The following is a 19683-nucleotide window of genomic DNA, read 5'->3' as shown; positions in this document are numbered from 1 at the left end:
AACTGTGATCACATTTTTTCAAATCATAGGTCATTATGTATACACACATTTTTAACCTCCCTGTTGCTGGATGTCTACGTAACTGAGGGGTTAAAGCTGAACTCCTGGTAGGCAGCTAAATACACAATTAACATTCTGGAACAGATTTACCCGCCAAAGGAACAGTAATTTTCTGCAGCCTGTTTTGTGAGCCAGGCACCCCTACCAGGCAGCATAGCCAAGCCTTCGGAACAGCACTGCAGAAGAGTTTGGCCAAGTACATACAACCAGCCTGCAGATTGTACATTAAAATAGCAGCACATTGAAGAGACCACACTGCGCATTTTTGTTAAAAGGTTCCCTGTCAGCAGAGAGACCGACAAGATCCTACTACTGGCCCTTCCATGCCCGAGCGCTCCTAGGCAGGGGATTAGAAGTGGCTTAAAAAAAAAAAAAAAAAAAAAAAAAGAAGGGGGGGGGGGGGGGGGGCAAGTACAAATTTTCTTTACACCTGTTGCATTTAAAAATACATTGACATTTTACGCATAACTTTTTTTTTTTATATATATATATATATATATGCCTGGAGTTCAGCTTTAAGAATTTATCATATCTTCCCCATAGGAAACTAGGCAGATAATCAAAAATGGAAGATCAAAGTTTATTTTTTTTTTCTTTTTACTACCTGCATACAAAAACATATTGCACATCAAACAACCAAAACAAAAATAAAAATACCATACTAAGGACTAACATATGCAGTTTTATACAGGAGAAACATTCTGGAAATTGATCTTTTCATCAGTAGTTAGGATTATACCTTTGTGGACATGACTACGTTCGGTTTAGTGTTTATAGCAATGTTTGATTTTTAAATACTGTACAGTTTAATAAATAAACCAAACAAAGCCCCAATGAAGAACAGTCACTGCCAATAGCTGCAGATGAGTATTTGTCTGTTCCAGTGGTCTGCAGTTTCCTCCATTCAGCTTTTTTTTTTTTTTTTTTTAATAAAAAAGAAAGAAAAAAAAATTAAACATGTATTAAAACGACCAGTTTCCAGACCTAACCAATGGAGAAGTTACAGTTCAGTGCAAAATACTTTTAGACTGCATTTTCTAGTTTTTCCTCAGGTGAAGAAGTGGTTGCATATTATTAAAAATGTAACAAAAGCAGCTAATGCTTTCAGAACAAATATTATGCAGGATCTCCCCAATTCAATGCTATATTTGAAAACAAAACATTTCCTTTAGCCAGCACTTTTTTTTTTTTTTACTTTTTTTTTTCTTTAATGTTTTGTATACTATCTCAAGGCACATCTGATGATGTATTTAGAACACAGTAGGTATCAACTTATGCTTAACATGTGTATCAGGATCCCTCCCCTTTCTTTATTCCAAATGGAGGAACTGAAAGTGTGGTGTAAAGACTGGCGATCCTTAATCTATCTTTGGCAAGCTTGTACAAGCACTATTGTAAAATGTAATGTAAAGGAACTGTAAACTAGGAAACTCCATTTTAGGACACCCCGTTCAGTATGGCTTCTTGGTTGCTTCCATCTTTTCTTTCTGGGGCTGGTGTCTGAGACTTTGAAGCACTGTCGCCAGAGGACCCTCGAGGGCCATTTGTAACCTTTTCTGTGGGACTGTGTTCTTCAATTACATCTTTTACCTGGAAAACGAAAACTTAATTAAAGCAAGCAAGAGAAGTAAGATTCAGGAAAAAAAATTAAAAAAAATAAAATAAAATAATGGAGTGACGCATATCAGGGTGGGAAAGAAAGAGAAGAAAAAAAAGCTCCACTCTATGTTAAAGGAGTTGTAAAGGCAAAGGTTTTTTTTTTTTTGTTTTTGTTTTTTAATCTTAATGCATTCTATTCTATGCATTTTTATAAAGTTTAAAAAAAAAAAAATCTGTGTGTAGCAGCAAAAATCCCCCCCCCCCCCCAACCCTTAAGATTCCCTCGGTTGTCCGGGACTCTCCTCCTGATTGGCTGGGGGAAAAGCCGCAGCACCATTGGCTCCCACGGTTGTCAAAGTTAGTTAGCCAATGAGGGGAGAGGGGGCAGGGCTGAATGGCAGCTTTGAGTCTGAATGGACACACAGGGCTCCAGCTCGGCTCAGGTGCCCCCCATAGCAAGTTGCTGGTCTATGAGGGCACTCGTCAGGAGGGAGGGGCCAGGAGCAGCCAAAAGAGTGACCCCGGAAGAGGAGGGTCAGGGCTGCTCTGTGTAAAACTAACTGCACAGAGGAGGCAAGTATAACGTGTTTTTCCAAAACAGTTACATTCAAGGAATGTCTTCAATGATAACTGCTAGGCCTCACACAAGCTGGGCTTAAAAAGACACATTTTTACAGGTGTCTGGCGGGTTTTTTTTTCTAGCCTGTAACAGCACCTCTGTGTTCGCTTATGTGTCCATGCGCACAGAGGCAATAACTGGCTAAATGGAAAAAAATAAAAATGCAAAGGCATTCAGGTGGGCTAAGCAGACGCCCTATGTACATGAGGCCTTACAGTTTACTTACTAGTGTGCTTACGTTAGCTCTCAACTTAAGTGTCAAGTCATCAAATGGCTTGTGTCATAGCTGATGACCTGCAGCACCATGACAACTGCTGATCAAACAGAGGCTACAGCTACAGCTTCCTTGGCTGTAAAGGATAGAAAAATTTAGCTCTACTTTAACTACAAGAGCATCTGGTGGAAAGTGTTATTTCTTCAGCTTACTCCCATGAAGCTACTCCAGTATTCATTACCCCTCCGTGCACCCAGCAGTGTGTATTAATGCACAGTTCCTTTAAAAAATGTGTGCCAATTATTAGGTCAGTTTTTCTACCATAGCAATTTTTTTTTTTTTTAGCAGGATAGCGCAGCCATACAAACTGTGCCTCTGTTCTCTTGTGTCATGACTAAGTACTTTGTGATGAAATTCAACTGTTCAGAATTTTAAAGAGGAATTTTGCCTTGCCTGTAAATTCCATATCTTGGAGTACAGTAAACACAGGCCAAGAATACAAAAAAGTCCTGGTATAGAACACAAGGAAGGCATAGAGGTTACTTTTAGTAACAAATGGATCATACTATCCATTGATCCATTTGTTACCAAAAGTATACCCCATTTTGCAATCTTGGTGTTCTATACCGGGACTTTTTTGTATAACATGTTTTGGTTACGGTAACAACGCCTGATGTGGTGAGTGATCTATGAGTGCATACTATATTGCTGTGGACAATTCCTTTGTGAACCCGTTTTTTTGTTTAGTTTTTAAGTATTTATACCCTGGGCTATAGGCTCGTACCTTCAGGTTATTGGACAATGGCAAGCTTTTGAGGGCATGCTCACTGCCTGCCTTCCCTAGAACCCTACCCTACTTTGGGAGTCCTCAGTTTAATAGCAAGCATGTAGAATAACCAGGAGGGTGGCCCAGGTCCTGTACTGTATGTACTCAAAGATATTGAACTTATAGGCAAGTAAAACATTTCTCTTATCTTAACCGTACAGTACAGAACACAGTCAAAGTGTTCACAGATCCTGGGACATCCCCAAACAATGAATGAGGAGGGTCGGGAGCAACTAGGCAAACAGAACACCAGGTAGTGGCTTTACATAGCTAGATAAAAGAAAAATGGTGCTGCGTGCTGCCAATGTGATATATAAAATACAGTGACCTAAATTAAATTGACCTCTAAGCTGCTGCAAATACAAATTGTGTTCCCATAATGGTAAGTGCCGATTGAAAAGAGGTGTGTATTTGCGCTGCTTAAAACAGATTGCCTAATTATATGACCAACCTCTGGTATTAAGTGAACTTAATCACAGGTGCTTAATATAGAAAATCTCATATCAAAATCATATTCATATGACATCAACCCCTTATACACTTAATGACAAAAAAAAAAAAAAATACAAAACATGAAAAAACAGCAATAAAGTCAAAGTAGCACTTCCCCATAAGCCATGTGCTACCATTTAAAAACACGTGCCAGTGTTTAGGGCCCTTCACCCTTAAAAACTATTTGCTTCACTGAAAAAGCTTCCAACATAGTCCCCAGTTTATATCCAAAAGCATAAGGAAAAAAGGTGCAAGTGTTGAGAGCTCTTCACCCTTCTAAACTATGTGCTCCACCTCCACACAGGTGCTTCCAAAACATGAAAAACAGCAATGAATTGAAAGTAGAACTCCCTCATAAACTATGTGCTATAGTTCAAACAAGTGTCAAAACACCGTCATGTGTTTTAATTGTAGCACATAGCTTATGAGGGAGTGCTACTTTCACTTTATTGCTGTTTTTCATGTTTTGGATTTTTTTTTATGTCATTAAGTGTATAAGGGGATTATGTTATATGAATATGATTTTGATACAAGAGATTTGCTATATGTTTAAGCACCTATGATTATGTTCACTTAATACCAGAGGTTGGTCATATAATTAGGCAATCTGTTTTAAGTAGCGCAAATACACACCCTTTTCCAATCATGGCTTTACACAGCTTTGTTACAGAGGGTTGATGAAATGCTCAGGAAACTGGTGAAATGGGCATTTAATAGCGCAGGAGGAGAGTGCAAGCTATAGCAATTTAGATTTCCTATTGATCTCCTGTCAGTGGACTTTGAAGCAGGGTGTCCTTGAGGACAGAATAAAATAGGAATCAGTCTGTCTAATCAACCCTGTAGGATTGAGGTAGACCAACGGAGTCTGACTTCGTCCACACAATTTCCCTTGAATACCACCTTGGGAAGAAAAGATGGTCTTAGTCTTAAAAACAACTTTGTCTTTGCAAAGTATGAGAAAGGCTCCTTTAGAGGTGAAAGCTACCAACTCAAAGACATGTCTGGCAGATGGGATAGCAATCAAAAAGTACTTTGCAGGAGAGGTCATATAAGGGAATATCCCTGATGGATTCAAATGGTGGTGGCTGCAGGGCAGAGAGAACCAAACTGAGATCACAAGAAAGCACAGGGGGCCTAATGAAAGATACACATTCCATTTTTCCACTGTTAGAATGTGGACTGTTGGCGGATACAATAGCCAAGACATTTTTTACATTAGACTAAAACCGATAGTGACAAAATACTTGTTGCTTCCAGTTTCTTAGACCATGATGATCGGACACGCTCCATTCCCCTGTCATCTCTATGATTAGCCGACAGAACCGCTGGCTTCAGTCCTGGGCTCCCCGGTGGGATGGCAGGAGGGGACCCCCTTCCGCCACCTGTAAAAGCAATCCAGCTGCTAATTAGCCGCTACACCAATATGATGCCTGTAGCTGCAGGCATCATCCCGGTATAATCCCTTCAACCTGGAAATGTACTTGTACGTTGGAGGCTAAAGTGGTTAAGATGTGTCTAAGGATTATTTTATAACTCCCCAGACACCTTAAGGCTAGGTTTACACTATTGCGACCCAAAGTCACGCAATTTACAGTGCGACTTTGCAATTCAATTTTTGATGCGATGTCATGCGACCAGTTGGAACAAAGTAGTGCAAAAACCCTTTTTTGGAGGCGATGTGACTTGAGTCACAACAATTAGAACGGGGACCATTGAAATACATGGATTTTGACTTGTCATGCAACTTCATATGTGTCAAGTTGCACAACAACTCGCAGCAGTGGAAACAGAGCCTTAAATATTTTCCTCCCTAGAACCTGAATATAATACAATCCTGAGACACAAAAATTCATATTGCTTCTTCCCAAGTAATAGTGAGAGGTTGGGCACTTTGTTGGGCTGCATTTACATTATAGCGTATCCTGAAAGCATGTAAAATCATGGCACGCATATACTGTATGTATCTTTGGGCACTGTCGATCCATATGCATAGAGCAGCCCATTTATTGCAGTGGGCTGCCCACACGCAAGCAAGCTCATGCAACTTTTTGAGCTCAAGCATTCACTTGCAGCTTTTTTTTTTTTCATACAAAAAACATGGCATCTGTTTTGCTGCATTTGTGGTGCTATTAATAAATGGAACTGCAAGTGTGACAAGCGGTTTTTGCGTGTTCACAAAATCCTATAGCGTAAATGCATCCTTACGGTGCAGTATAAGCGATCCAAAACAGAAGTGGGAGTAGGTACTTGTCAAAACCAGGTACCCACTTCTCCACCCAAAAAAAGGGGGCAAATGTTAAAGAGGAGTGGGGGAGGTGGCCTTAAAGCCAAACTTACCCTTCTTGGTAAAGTTCCCTCTTAAAGCGGTAGTAAACCGTTGGGGAAAAAAAAAAAAAAAAAACCACATCGCATACTAGCACATTATGAAATACTCACCTTCATACAAAGCCCTTTCAGCAGCACCCACTTACCACTGAGAGGGCTGACATCTTCGCCCATCCTTTCTTCTGGGATCTCGGGCTCCGGCGATGCGAGTGGCTGGAGCCGTGATGTCACTCGCGCGGGAGCCCTCGGTTCCGGCAAGAAGCTCTGAGGGTCGGACCTTCAGAGTGCACGCGCCGCTGATGGCACCGGCTGCATGCAGGATGAATATCTCCTAAACGGGGCATGTTTAGGAGATATTCATTTTGCCTACACTACAAGTAAGCCTCATTTATAGGCTTACCTGTAGGTAAAAATTACAAAGCTTTACAACCACTTTATAGCAGAAAATACACAGCACTGAAAGTCAATCGCTTATGTCTTGCAGCATATGATAATCTGACACTTGAAAGCAACCATAAAAGGGGCATACAAGTGGTTGACTAAATATTGCAAAGGTTAGGTAGAAGTCTGTAGAAATACATTTAGAATGTTCCATTCACAAAGAAAAGTATCCACCATTGATGATAAAAGTCAATCCAGGCAAACAAAAGCACATGCGCATAATAGATCTCATCCAAAATACAAAGTGCCGGCTGTAACTGTCGTTGGGGGCAGTGGTTCACAGATAAAACTAGAGAAAAGAGGGGGAAGCTGGAAAGCCTCATGCAGATACCAGTCTCCTTGACAAGATTCACCCACACCCTTCCTCAGAGGGTAAGGCCTATCCCGATTGCCTGAATTGACTTATAGCAACTAATTGCAAATTACTTCAGAATTCCTGAACTTGCCAATAGTTGATCTCTAAAGTGAATTCTTCACAGCAAGTTACACAGCCTACCTTTTCTTTTTTGCCCTTAGCCAATGCTTCTTTAGGGAGGTTTCTCTGTCGGCTCTGTGACTCGGCTCTGGAGATATAGTCTGCCACTGTAACTGTAAAGCAATAACAGTTTATAACAATATGTGTAAAAACAAAAAAGACGTTAAAGATCATTTATCAACTAACCAAGTATAATAAAAGTGACCACAAGCAAACAAACTGCACTGAAAATATCAGTACATTTAATTATGTGCAGGTTATGAGCAATCTATAAAAACACACACATAGATTTGACTTACTTCATTTGTACCATTATCATGATATTAGTACTGACCAATAGGAAAACATACTGCAAAGCAGAGCGGTAACTAAGACAGAAATTTGAGTAATTCCACTTGTAAGTGGTAACAATTTTTAGTAATTAGGTCAGGAATTACAAGTTACTAATAAGGTTTTATTTTCATACAGCATGTTAAACTGTCCACTGCCACTTATTGCACAAATACCCGATGTAATAGCAGTGCATTTTCATGCAGATTAGTTATCAATGATTCCACCCACTTCAGTTACCTGGCTGTCTATCTTCTGACTGACCCCTGAAGCGACGCCTGCGGCTACGATTGCGTCGCTGGGGTTTTTGTTCACTATCATCTGCAACAGTAAAGTGCATCAAAAACTTTACTATTCTTTAATAAAAAGTTCAATCCTCGGTCATAAGCAATTCATGAATAAAACACTCCAAAGTACAAACACCATTTTGTCATGCTTTACAGAAAGAACTAAAATGGATTAGCATGCATTACGCTAGGGTTCACATATATGCGGGTGTACATGTAAATTACACACATTCCCACAGCCGCATACAAAATGTGGTACTGCATGTAGAGGTGCACTGAATGGAAATTTTGGTGCCGAAACCGAAGATGCAGAATGCAATTGGCCAAAAACCAAAAATGACAGTTTTTAACCACTTCAGCCCCGGAAGGATTTGCCCCCTTCCTGACCAGAGCACTTTTTGCGATTCGGCACTGCGACGGTTTAACTGACAACTGCGCAGTCGTGCGATGTTGTACACAAATAAAATGGTTGTCCTTTTTTTCCCCACAAACAGAGCTTTCTTTTGGTGGTATTTGATCGCCTCATATCCCCCAAAAATATATAAAAAAAATATTTTTTTCCTCGTTTTAGGGGCTGATATGTATTCTACATATTTTTGGTAAATCGCAATAAGCGTATATTGATTGGTTAGCGCAAAATTTATAGCGTCTACAAAATAAGGGACAATTATATGGCATTATTATTATTATTTTTTTAATTAGTAATGGCGTCGATCTGCGATTTTTATCGGGACTGCGATATTATGGTGGACAAATCGGACATTTTTTACACTATTTTGGGACCATTGTCATTTGTACAGCGATCAGTGCTATAAAAATGCATTGATTGCTGTGTAAACGACACTGGCAGTGAAGGGGTTAAGTGTGTCCTAGGGAGTGATTCTAACTGTGGTGGGGAGGGGCTTCAACACACATGACAGTAATCACTGCTCTCGATGACAGAGAGCAGTGATCTCTCTCATGACACAAGGCAGAACAGAGAAATGCTTTGTTTACAAAAGCATCTCCCCTTTCTACCTCTCCGTGACACGATCGCGAGCACACAGCGGACATAGAGTCCACGGGACCCGCGGTCACAGAGAATGCGGCGTGCATGCATCCGCAGCACCGCTTCTTAAGGGGGAAGTACCTGTACGCCCTTTTGCCCACCAGTGTCATTCTGCCGACATACATCGGCGTGCGCTGGTCGGGAAGCGGTTAAAAAAGATGAATATTTTTATATAGAATTGTATAATATTAGATTTTTAATTAATATCAATTTAAATGTATATGAATTTATTGTTGGTAATTATTGGCACTTTTTAGCGCAAGAAAAGCTAAAGAAAAATGTATCCCTTTAAATTCTATGTATGTCTTCACACTGGTCCGTTGCGCTTCCATTGTGGTGTTAAAAATCCAGCTTGCTGCTTTTTTTTTTTTTTTTTTTTTTTTTTTTAACTGACCAAAAACGCACCTCCCAGTTAAGGCATTGAAAATGCCACAAGAACGCATCAACGCACCCGTCTTACATTTGTGATGAGGTTTTTAAGTCGCATGACCTATGAAAAACACACCCTAAGCACAGTTAACATGGTAAAAGCAGCCCGAATTTGCGGTAAAATTGTGTCCAAAATCACAATGAATTTGCAGTAAATTCGCCACATTCTGCCGATAACATTATTTTCAGCCGCAATGTTTCAGCGGCCGAAATTTCGGTGCATCTCTAGCTGCATGGAAAATGTGTGGGGGTGCTATTAATCCTTAATGACAACCCCACGAACTGAAAAATGTGGTGCAGTTTTCAGCACATGGAAATCGCATGGTGTATAAACACCATGCAATTTCCACGTGGCTGTGTTATAAAAAAAAAAAAAAAAAAAAAAAAAAAAAAAAAGGTGTAGGGAACAGCCGCTTATATGTAAACCGGGCCTTATAACACCTATTGACAGTTTACAAATAATTTCATCAGTGTCATGATGCCTAGAATCTTGGTCTTGCCATTAACAGGAGCTGACATTTATCCAGCTTCTGATGCAAACAAAAGATTCAGTACTCTGGATTGTCTTAATTTCACAACTCTTAAAAAGAGGTTATACTAGTGCAAATGTTCTCTATTGTAAAAAAAAACAAAACAAAACACAAAAACAAAACAAAACAGGACGATTTCCATATAAATTATTAGCCCCCTATAAAAACGAACATACCTTATCAGGGCTGGAGAAAACACTACACCTATTCTAGCCTATAGGAGCGGGGCCCACATCCTAGAATCTAACTGCTTGATCAAACTGTACGTGTTAACTATAAAGTTTGGTTGATACATTGAATGCCCTATATATGCCTTATTGCCAGTGACCAGGGCTACTTATTTGCAGGCAGCCAATCACAGTTACATTGATAAAGAATACTCCACCAAGTGGTGAGGTGGAATTTAGGCTTAGATTTGTTTTTCTGTAGAATATTATTTCAAAAATCCAAAAGAACAAATACCAAAACACCATTGTGAAATGAATGTTAAACAATAGATTACAGGATACAATTTAATTGGGAATCACATGTACTGCATCGCTCACACAAAAAACAAAACACAATTCTGTAGCTGTACACTGGATTTAAAATTACTTATCTTCTTAAGAATAATAGTTAAAGAATACCATCACAACACAAAAACATACCCAAGCCATTTTCATTAACAGAGGCATTATCAGATTCAGTCATCCCATCCATCAAAGATGCATCTTCATCAGTCCTCCTCCTGCGTGATCGCCTGCGGCGGTTAGTGCTGTGGTGAGACTCGCTTGCATCAGTATCGGCTGTCTGGTCTGATTCGGTGTTGTCAAGTAAGCTGTATGGGTTGCTGTCAGGATCCTTGAGAACTGAGTATGAAAACAGCCTAGTCAGGTTTGGCATCATGACTTGTAAAATCTTGTTTTTTTAAGAAAACCAACTTTCGTGCATTCAAGACATAAATGTACATGGCTGATAGTGACAAAGGCTGCACATGTATTTGTTAATATAAAAAAAAAAACAGCTTTCTTTACAAAGCAATTTGTTAAGGATAAAACTTTTAAAATATAATCCTTAAATAAAATCCCCACAAGTAATTTTAAAGCACCATGGAGGAATGCGCATTATATAATTGCCGTTGCAAAGTCCTTTGCTAGATAAAATGCTTTGAGAATTAAGCCCACAGCGGTAATCTTGGTTACCTGCAACTTCTGCTCCCTGCATTTGGGTCTGCATGGTTTGAATAAATGCTGTAGTGCCCCATAGATTTCTGCTGGTTAGCCATATCAATTCAAGCAACATGCATGGACTGCAAGCTGCTGCAGCAGGAGTTTTCAAAGCAGAATATCAAGCAAAGGACTCCACAGAAGTGGTAAACTGCACTGCATTTACCTTCCAGAGGGTTTAAAAAAATTAAATGGAATAAATGGTACCAGAGCTAATAGAAGATTTGCCACCCCTAGATCCACCACGCCCCCGTCCAGCAGATCCACTTCGGCCTCGGCCTCCAGGGCGCCTTCGGCTGTCTCTCTGTTGACGGCTCTCTCGGTCATCTTCGCCAGCTAGTGACCAGTCACTTAGCTCATCTTTTCTTTCGGACTCAGTCTCAGAAGGATTGGACAGCTCAGAGTTTGTACCTTGGAAAAAAAGATGAACAAAAAAAAAAAAAAAATGTATTTTAAAAGGATCAGGAATGGCAAGGAAAGAATCCAAATAACTGAAAATCAATTTGTACATTTTTCCCACAAAAAAAGAAATGTAAATAAAGATAACCAACACTTAATATGTATAATATGTGAGCAGTACGGGATTTTTTTTTTTTAACCCAAAATCATACTTACCTAGGTGGATGCAGCATCGTTCCAATGCTGCATCTGTCTCCTGCTGTCTCTTCACTGAGAACTGAGCGATCGAACATTGCCGATGGCTCGGTTCTCACTGCTCCCCGAGCGGAGAGCTGCTGACCGTCACTCAGCAGCTCTGCTCCTCAACGCTCACTGGAGCGCTGAGCTATGGAGGGGCAGGGAACGGCTGTCTCAGCAGCTTGCTGAGAGACTAAAACGCCTATCAGTCCAGGCACCTGATGGATCCAGACTTCCAGAGTTGGGATGAAGCGGTGCCTCGACTGATCTGTGTGACGTCAGCAGAGAGTGGACTTCTGCTCTCTGCTGAGAATGGGTCACAGGAGTGCAAAACTAATTGCACTCCTGTGACCCATAGGAGAAGCCCAGCCGAATGAGCTCAGGCTGGACTTCTACATTAAATCCAATCACAAAAATGTGAAAAGACACTGATAACAAGTATAAAAAACGTGCTAATCCTTGGATGTAGAAGGCACAAGGAAATGCTCACAGAAAAGGCAAAGAATTGATGTGTTTACCCCGTGGCTTTCTACAACGCTTCAGGGAACCCTTTGGATTCTATACAGTCTTTCACCGCACTGGAGCCAAAAAATAGATAAACTGCAAGCAGGTTTTGGCATCGTGTATACTTTTATCTGAAAAAAGCAACCAATAAGATTCCCCCTTTCACTCTCCAATACTGTCATGAAAACACAAAAAGGGAGCATTTGATTGGCTGCTACGGGCAACAAGAAATTTTGTACCGTAAACACTTATGTGTATCGCTTGAAGCATGACCCTTGTACAGAAGCTACAGCCTACTGATTAAATTGAGCATAACCAGTGTATTCGGCTGGGGAGAGTAGCAAAGTGTCGATTTTCTTAATGCCTTTTACGTAGTGTATCCTATTACAATGCTCAAACTATTCAAGACTGGAAAAATAAAAACAAACAAAAATAAACAAAAAACCTTAAGGCAAACAAATAGAAGACAAACCATAGCCAGACGTGTAATTTGGGCCCCTACGTCCTCGACCCCTTCCACTGTAAGATCTGCTTCCACGGACCGAAGAGGCAGTGCTTTCATCAGTTGTGTAACCCTTTTCTTTTTCTGTTCCTCTGCTTGATGATGGCCGGAAGCCCATACCAATTTGACGAAGTTGCTCGTCAATTTGAAGTCTTTCCAGTCTTAACTGCTCTACCTCCTGTTTTTTTTTTTTAAATAGCACAAGTAAAAAACATTAGCTTTTCTATCAAATCACCAAAGTTATTCACAAGGCCATCAGCTAAAAGTTTGAACTTACCTTGAGGTAGGCAATGTGATACTCTAGAAGAACCTGAACATTTCCAATGCTCTCCTTTGTTCCTACAAATACAAATGGAACCATGCCCTGTATAGATAAACACAAGCCAGGCAACAGAGAATAATTTGGTCAAAATTAATTTAACAGGCTGAAAAATAAAAAAAGATTTTTGAAAGTCATAATTAAAAAAAAAAAAAAAAAAAAATTGCCAAACTCACATCTTCACGGGGGAGTTTTGTTTCATTGTCTCCCTCGATCCTCACCCGTACAACTCCAGATTTATCCACAATCTCTTGAATGACTTTACCATTTTTGCCAATGACCTTTCCTGAAAAATAATAATGCACACAATTATATGCAAGCAAAAGTATTTGTAATCCCGTCATGGAAGCAACTCAACAATGATTTACCCAATCCTTCAGGTGCCCGTTACATTGTTTTATCATAAAACATGGAGAATATTTTATCGCTTATTTCCTAATATTTTAAACTGTCAAAACATCCAACACAGACAAAACATTCTTACCAACAAGATTCCTGGGAACCTGAATAAAGTCCTCGACAAACTCCAAGTAACTTCGTGCTTTCTTTACTGCTTCTGCGCTCTACAAAAGCAAGCAAATGTTTTAACTTACATTATATTCTGAAAACTGTGCTACCATGAAGTTTGTCAAATGTCATCTATATCATGCAGGTGCGACTTTTAGGGTTTATATTGAGGTCTGTGGACCTCAAGTCGCATAAAAGTCAGACCAAAGTAGTGCAGTAACTACTTTGAAGTCACTGCGACTTGATGTCGCATAGATATGAAGGTTTATCACAGGGAAACATGGTGTGCGACTTTGGGGTACAGAGTCGCACGACAAGTCGCAGAAGTGTTAATGATGCCTTAGAACTCTTTTTACCTTAATTACTGGGATAGAACGTGATAGAAAACTCAAAATGTTTTGGCTGTCACCAGAAGGTGAGGGCAAATGTTCTGCCAACAAGTGTATAAGAGGGGATAAAACCTTACTTTGGCAAGGTTTCCTCTCAGTTCCTGTTATTGTGAGAGAGAAGTAAAGAGACATTGAGAGTAAAAAAAAAAAAAAAAATCACTGTACATACACTTTAATTGTGAAGTGAGGATGCTGTCTTGGTATCCTTTCCCTGAGCTTATCTAAAGTGGTTCTATAGCAATGTGCCCAGGAGCAGTGGTCCTTTCCTCACTGGACATGGAGGCAGCAGTGAGAGCCAACATCTCCTGCGGCTTTCAATCGCAGGCAGTGAGCAGAGAGTGGGGCCGAAACACACTGTGTGTGTCAATGGACACACAGGCCCGCATGAGTGCCCCCATAGTGCTTGCTATGGTGGCATTTGGCGAAGGGGGGGGGGGTTAGGGGGAGAGCCAGCAGCACCAGCGGGTGACTCCACAGGAAGATCAGGGCCGCTCTGTGCAAAACCACTGCACAGAGCTGGTAAGTATGCCATGTTTATTAACCACTTCCGGACAAGCCGCCGCAGTTTAGCTTGGCAAATCGACATTACCTTAGGTCGCTTTACCTTTTTGGCCACTAGGCGAGCGCGCATGTGCCCTGAGCCGATGCGAGTGCCCGGCGAGCGTGATGACCGCCGGGCATCCGCGTTTGCTCGTGAAAGCGAGAACCGGGTTCTTTCAAGAGAGTAGGCAAATCGTGTGTTCACACTAAGTATGAACACCAATCTCTCTCCCTCCTCCTAGACAGTTTCACCCTCCCTAGTTAGAACACAGTGAGGGAACACAGTTAACTCCTTGATCGCCCCCTAGTGTTAACCCCTTCCCTACCAGTGACATTTATACAGTAATCAGTGCATTTTTATAGCACTGGTCCCAAAAATGTGTCAAAAGTGTCCAATTTGTCCGCCGCAATATCGCAGATCGCCATTACTAGTAAAAAATATAATAATAATAATAATAATAATAATAATAAAAATGCCATAAATCTATCCCCCTTTTTTTGTAGACGCTATAACTTTTGCGCAAACCAATCAATATATGCTTATTGCGATTTTTTTTTACCAAAAATATGTAGAAGAATACATATCGGCCTAAACTGAGGAAAACATTTTTTTTTTTGGAAAAAAAAAAATGTGGGATATTTATTATAGTAAAAAAGATTTTTTTTATAGTGTTTTTTTTTTTTTTTTAAATCAAAATTGTCCCTCTTTTGTTTATAGCGCAAAAAATAAAAAAAACGCAGAGGTGATCAAATACCACCAAAAGAAAGCTCTATTTGTGGGAAAAAAAAGAAGTCAATTTTGTTTGGGTACACGACTACGCAATTGTCAGTTAAAGCGACGCAGTGCCGTATTCCAAAAAATGGCCTGGTCATTGAGCAGCCAAATCTTCCAGGGCTGAAGTGGTTACAAAAATAAAAAATAAAAAAAAGTTAACAAAATCACTTAAAAGTAGCAGTCTGAATTTTTTCCCAAAAGCCAATTAAAAAAAAAAAAAAAAATCAATCATTTAGAGAGATACTAACCTCACCATAGATTCGAAAAGTCCCACTGTCTTCTTCTAACTCGATAGCTGTGATACCTGGAACCTTCCTGGCTTGCTGAATGTTGTTTCCATGTGTACCTATTGCCAGTCCCATTAAATCTTCTCGGACAACAAATTCTTCGTGAAATGCAGCTGCAAGTTGCTTTGTACACTAGAAACAATAAAAGTTACTTAGCAACACACAATGCACACATGAATCCCATTGTTAAATGTTGAAACCTTAAAGTGGATCTTCACCTTTCTGCCTACAGGGTGGTTTTTTTTTGTGTTTTGCCTACAGTTCAGATACTCACCCACTCAGAGGATCCAGGTACGGTAAAAGGAGGGGAGAAAAAAAAAAAAAAAAAAAAAACCACCAGCACAGCACTATACGTGTAGAGGAGGGGAAGTGGAGTGAACTTTATGTAGAGGGTGAAGATCCACTTTAAAGCGGGATTCCGTCTAAAGAAAAAAAAATTTAAAGTCAGCAGCTACTAACACTGTAGCTGCTGACTTTAAATAAGTACTTACCTGTCCTGGGTGCCCACGATGTCGGCCACCTAAGGCCGACCCCGTCCCTCGGCTGTCGGCACCGTCATCCTAAGTAAGTGAAAAAGGCAGTGAAGCGGCACGGCGCTCCGTTCTGTGAATGGCCCCGTGGTGTTCTGGGAACACACAGTTCCCAGAAGACAACGGGGCTGCTCACCGAGGAGCAGAACACACCGCGGAAAAGGCAGATTAGGAAGACTGCCTAGCAACAAGGGTTTAGGTAAGTTTAAATTTTTATTTTTTTTTAAATTTTTTTTTTAATTTTTTTTTACGATTTATGGTGATTTTTTTTTTTCAGGGTGGCCCTCCACTTTAACCACTTGCCGCCCGCCCTATTACAAAATGACGGCGGCAAAGTGGTTTGATATTCCTGACCGGACGTCATATATCTGACCGGACAATATTCCTGACCGGACGTGATCAGGAATATCGCATCTCGGCGATCATTGTTGCGGTGTGTCAGTCTGATACCCCGCAACACCGATCTAGGTAAAGAGTCTGACGGAGACTCTTTACCACGTGATCAGCCGTGTCCAATCACGGCTGATCACGATGTAAATAGGAAGAGCCGGTAATCGGCTTTTCCTCACTCGTGTCTGACAGACGCAAGTAGAGGAGAGCCGATCAGCTGCTCTCCTGACAGGGGAATCTGCGCTGATTGTTAATCAGCACAGCCCCCCCTCGGATCCTGCCCAGGACCACCAGGGAAGCCGCCCAGGACCACCAGGGAAGCCATCCACACTGGACCACCAGGTATGCCCCTAGACCCCCAGGGAAATATGTGCCCAGGCAGCTGCCAATCAGTGCCCACTCCAATGCCTACCACTGCCAGTGCCACCAGGGATGCCTATCAGTGCCCACTCCAATGCCTACCACTGCCAGTGCCACCAGGGATGCCTATCAGTGCCCACTCCAATGCCTACCACTGCCAGTGCCACCAGGGATGCCTATCAGTGCCCACTCCAATGCCTACCACTGCCAGTGCCACCAGGGATGCCTATCAGTGCCGCCTGTCAGTGCCCATCGTCAGTGCCCATCGTCAGTGCCCGCTCATTGGTGCCACCTCATCGGTGCCGCCATATCTGTGCCTGTCAGTGCCGCCTTATCAGTGCCCATCAGTGAAAGAGAAAAACTTATTTACAACTTTTTTTTTTTTTTTTTAACAGAAACAAAAGCAAAACTTTTATTTTTTTTCAAAATTTTCGGTCTTTTTTTATTTATTTGTTTAGCAAAAAATAAAAACCGCAGAGGTGATCAAATACCACCAAAAGAAAGCTCTATTTGTGTGAACAAAATGATAAAAATTTAGTTTGGGTACAGTGTCGCATGACCGCACAATTGTCATTCAAACTGCGACAGCACTGAAAGCTGAAAATTGGTCTGGGAAGGAAGGTGTCCAAGTGCCCTGTATTGAAGTGGTTAAATGTAAAACTATATATGTATGATGATTATAGCAAAATTGACCAGATCTCAACATGTGTTGCTAATGACAAGTAAGAAAACCATAGTGTGTTATATCAAAAGGCCAACAAACAAACTTACTTCTAAATGTTTGGTGGCTTCTTCATTTCTTGACATAAGCATCAATTTTGTGCGAATACTGCGCAAGTGCATGTCACTTAGTATATTTACCCGCTTCACAGTTGATTCACTTGCAGACTTTAAATAAATACAAAAAATCAATGTGAGGAAGAAAATAAAAACACATTAACACATAACAGTGTCTTATGTTAGCTGCAAATGAGTAAAAACAGCAAGTTCATGTAACCAGTTATAGTAATTTCCTAGAGACAGCGTAATACTTAAGTATTTTGTAAACAAGTCAACGTCAGCTTTATGCAAAGAATTTTATAAAAATATAGGTTAATGCTTTACAAAATGTAAATATATTGTATGTGTACAATAAGCAGTTAAAATTAGCTTATTTGATATGCAGCTTGCATTCTAGGAGTCATCTGACTTCCTTCTTAACAGTGCACTCCCTTTGTGGCTGATCTCATGTCACAGAGAGAGGAGTCACTACACTGAAAGCTCTAGAGTGGCCAAATCTGTAAATTTACTTTAATATCAGACATACAACAGCATACTTGCAAAATAAAAAAATTCACTTAAAAAGATAAACATTGCAATAATTCAAAATAAGTTCTCACCAATATACACTGGTGTCCGTTTATGAAGCAGTGATCCCGAGGATCGCCGCTGATCACAGTCCATAAACGGTTCACATTCCCCGATTCACCAGCTCAGACGGAGAATCGGGGAGTGAAGAGGGAACCCCGGATTTTTAACTTCCTGATACCTCGTTCAGACCCCCCCCAACACTGTGTAATATATATATATATATATATATATATATATATATATATATATATATATATATATATATATATATATATATATATATATATATATATATATATATATATATATAATGTAGGGGGACTCGTAATTTTTTTTAACATTAACCACACCGTCTGTCAGTGTATTGAGCGGTGATAATTTATCACTGCTTAATAAACTGACATCTCTGTGTTTCTGTGAATTTCTGGTGCTGTACTCTCGTAAAGTCTCACGAGATCCCAGTATCAGGGGCCATTCTCCACTGTTGGAAGCGTTGGTAGATTGCTTCACTCCTCCGAAGGTGAAGTGATCTACAAAGCTTCATAAAACAGGCACACAGAGGAGAAAGATCTCCTCTGTGAATGTCGGAGAATGAAGCAGTGAATAGATTTCACTACTCCATAAACGGACACCACTATATTTACTTTGTGTTTGCCTTTCATAAGAGTAATGTGTAGGTTGGAAGACTTGCAAAAAGGCCAGTATTGGAGATTTCACTGAACCTCATACAAGTGGCAATTTAATCTTCTACACCAATACTGGACCTGAGTAACCCCTTCTAACCAAGCGTATGCATATATGCGGCACTGTGGAAGTGTATCTTTATCCGTGGGGCCGCATATATGCGCCACTGTGTTTGTGTTGATAATACACTGCCCAGCGCACTCCCAGCACAGACACTTGCACCAATGGAAACCAGGAGGCCCAGTCCAAGATCACCTAATCACTGTTATTGCTTCTCATTGGCTATCACAGTGATCAGTCACTGCATAGGCCACCCGTGTAGTTTTCTCCTCTTAAAAATGGAGGAAAAGGTACATTGTAACTTTTCTCCTTACTAGAGGAGAAAAGTAAAATGGTGTGTTAAAAAAAGAATAAATCAATCAATTATTATTAAGATACAATAGCCAAGATCAGGGTTTGATCTAGTTCAATGTCAAAGTCAGAGGCCGGGATCAAAAGGTCAGGATAACTATTTTAGGGAGGAAAAAAAAAAAAAATGTGCACTATTGTTTCTGGGCCCTATTATGTTTACATACAACAAACATCAGGAGCAAGAAAAGGTATTTTGGGTTGTTCTTTGATGGTATGCTATGGCAACAGCAGGCAATAAAGCCCAATTTGTCCTGGAAAAAAAAAAAAAAGGTACAGCAAGGAAAAAAGTATTAGATCCCCTGCTGATTTTGTACTTTTGCCCACTGACAAAGAAATGATCAGTCTATAATTTTCATGGTAGTTTTAATTTTACCAGTGAGAGACAGAATAACAAAAGTATCTAGAAAAACGCATTTCAAAAAAATTATAAAATTGATTTGCATTTTAATGAGTGAAATAAGTATTTGACCCCTTTGCAAAACATGACTTGGTATTTGGTGGCAAAACCCTTGTTGGCAATCACAGGTGGTCAGACTTTCTTGTAGTTGGCCACCAGGTTTGCACACATCTCAGGAGGGATTTTGTCCCACTCCAATTTGCAGATCCTCTCCAAGTCATT

At 40.4% G+C, this 19683-nt stretch overlaps 1 protein-coding gene across 2 annotated transcripts in view; it reads right to left on the bottom strand.

The window, feature by feature from the left end:
* Positions 1-626: 626 nt before the first annotated feature.
* FXR1 (FMR1 autosomal homolog 1) overlaps positions 627-19683 on the bottom strand; it is a 77005-nt gene continuing 57948 nt past the window's right edge. Inside the window, exons 7-17 of one of the 2 annotated variants that reach the window (XM_073626278.1) lie at positions 17391-17507; positions 15301-15471; positions 13326-13404; positions 13018-13127; positions 12800-12886; positions 12493-12700; positions 11088-11291; positions 10323-10523; positions 7622-7702; positions 7073-7164; positions 627-1650 (exon numbers count right to left, since the gene is read on the bottom strand). In XM_073626278.1, coding sequence (XP_073482379.1) covers positions 1498-1650; positions 7073-7164; positions 7622-7702; positions 10323-10523; positions 11088-11291; positions 12493-12700; positions 12800-12886; positions 13018-13127; positions 13326-13404; positions 15301-15471; positions 17391-17507 — 1503 coding nt within the window. In that variant the 3' untranslated portion in view covers positions 627-1497. The remainder of the gene's footprint in view (positions 1651-7072; positions 7165-7621; positions 7703-10322; positions 10524-11087; positions 11292-12492; positions 12701-12799; positions 12887-13017; positions 13128-13325; positions 13405-15300; positions 15472-17390; positions 17508-19683) is intronic. The other variant, XM_073626279.1, reaches the window with a different exon arrangement.

The sequence above is a fragment of the Aquarana catesbeiana genome, linkage group LG04 (genome assembly GCF_042186555.1).
Source record: "Aquarana catesbeiana isolate 2022-GZ linkage group LG04, ASM4218655v1, whole genome shotgun sequence".
NCBI lineage: Eukaryota > Metazoa > Chordata > Amphibia > Anura > Ranidae > Aquarana > Aquarana catesbeiana.
Note: the sequence above shows the minus strand (reverse complement) of the source record. Positions and strands in the feature narration are given on the sequence as shown.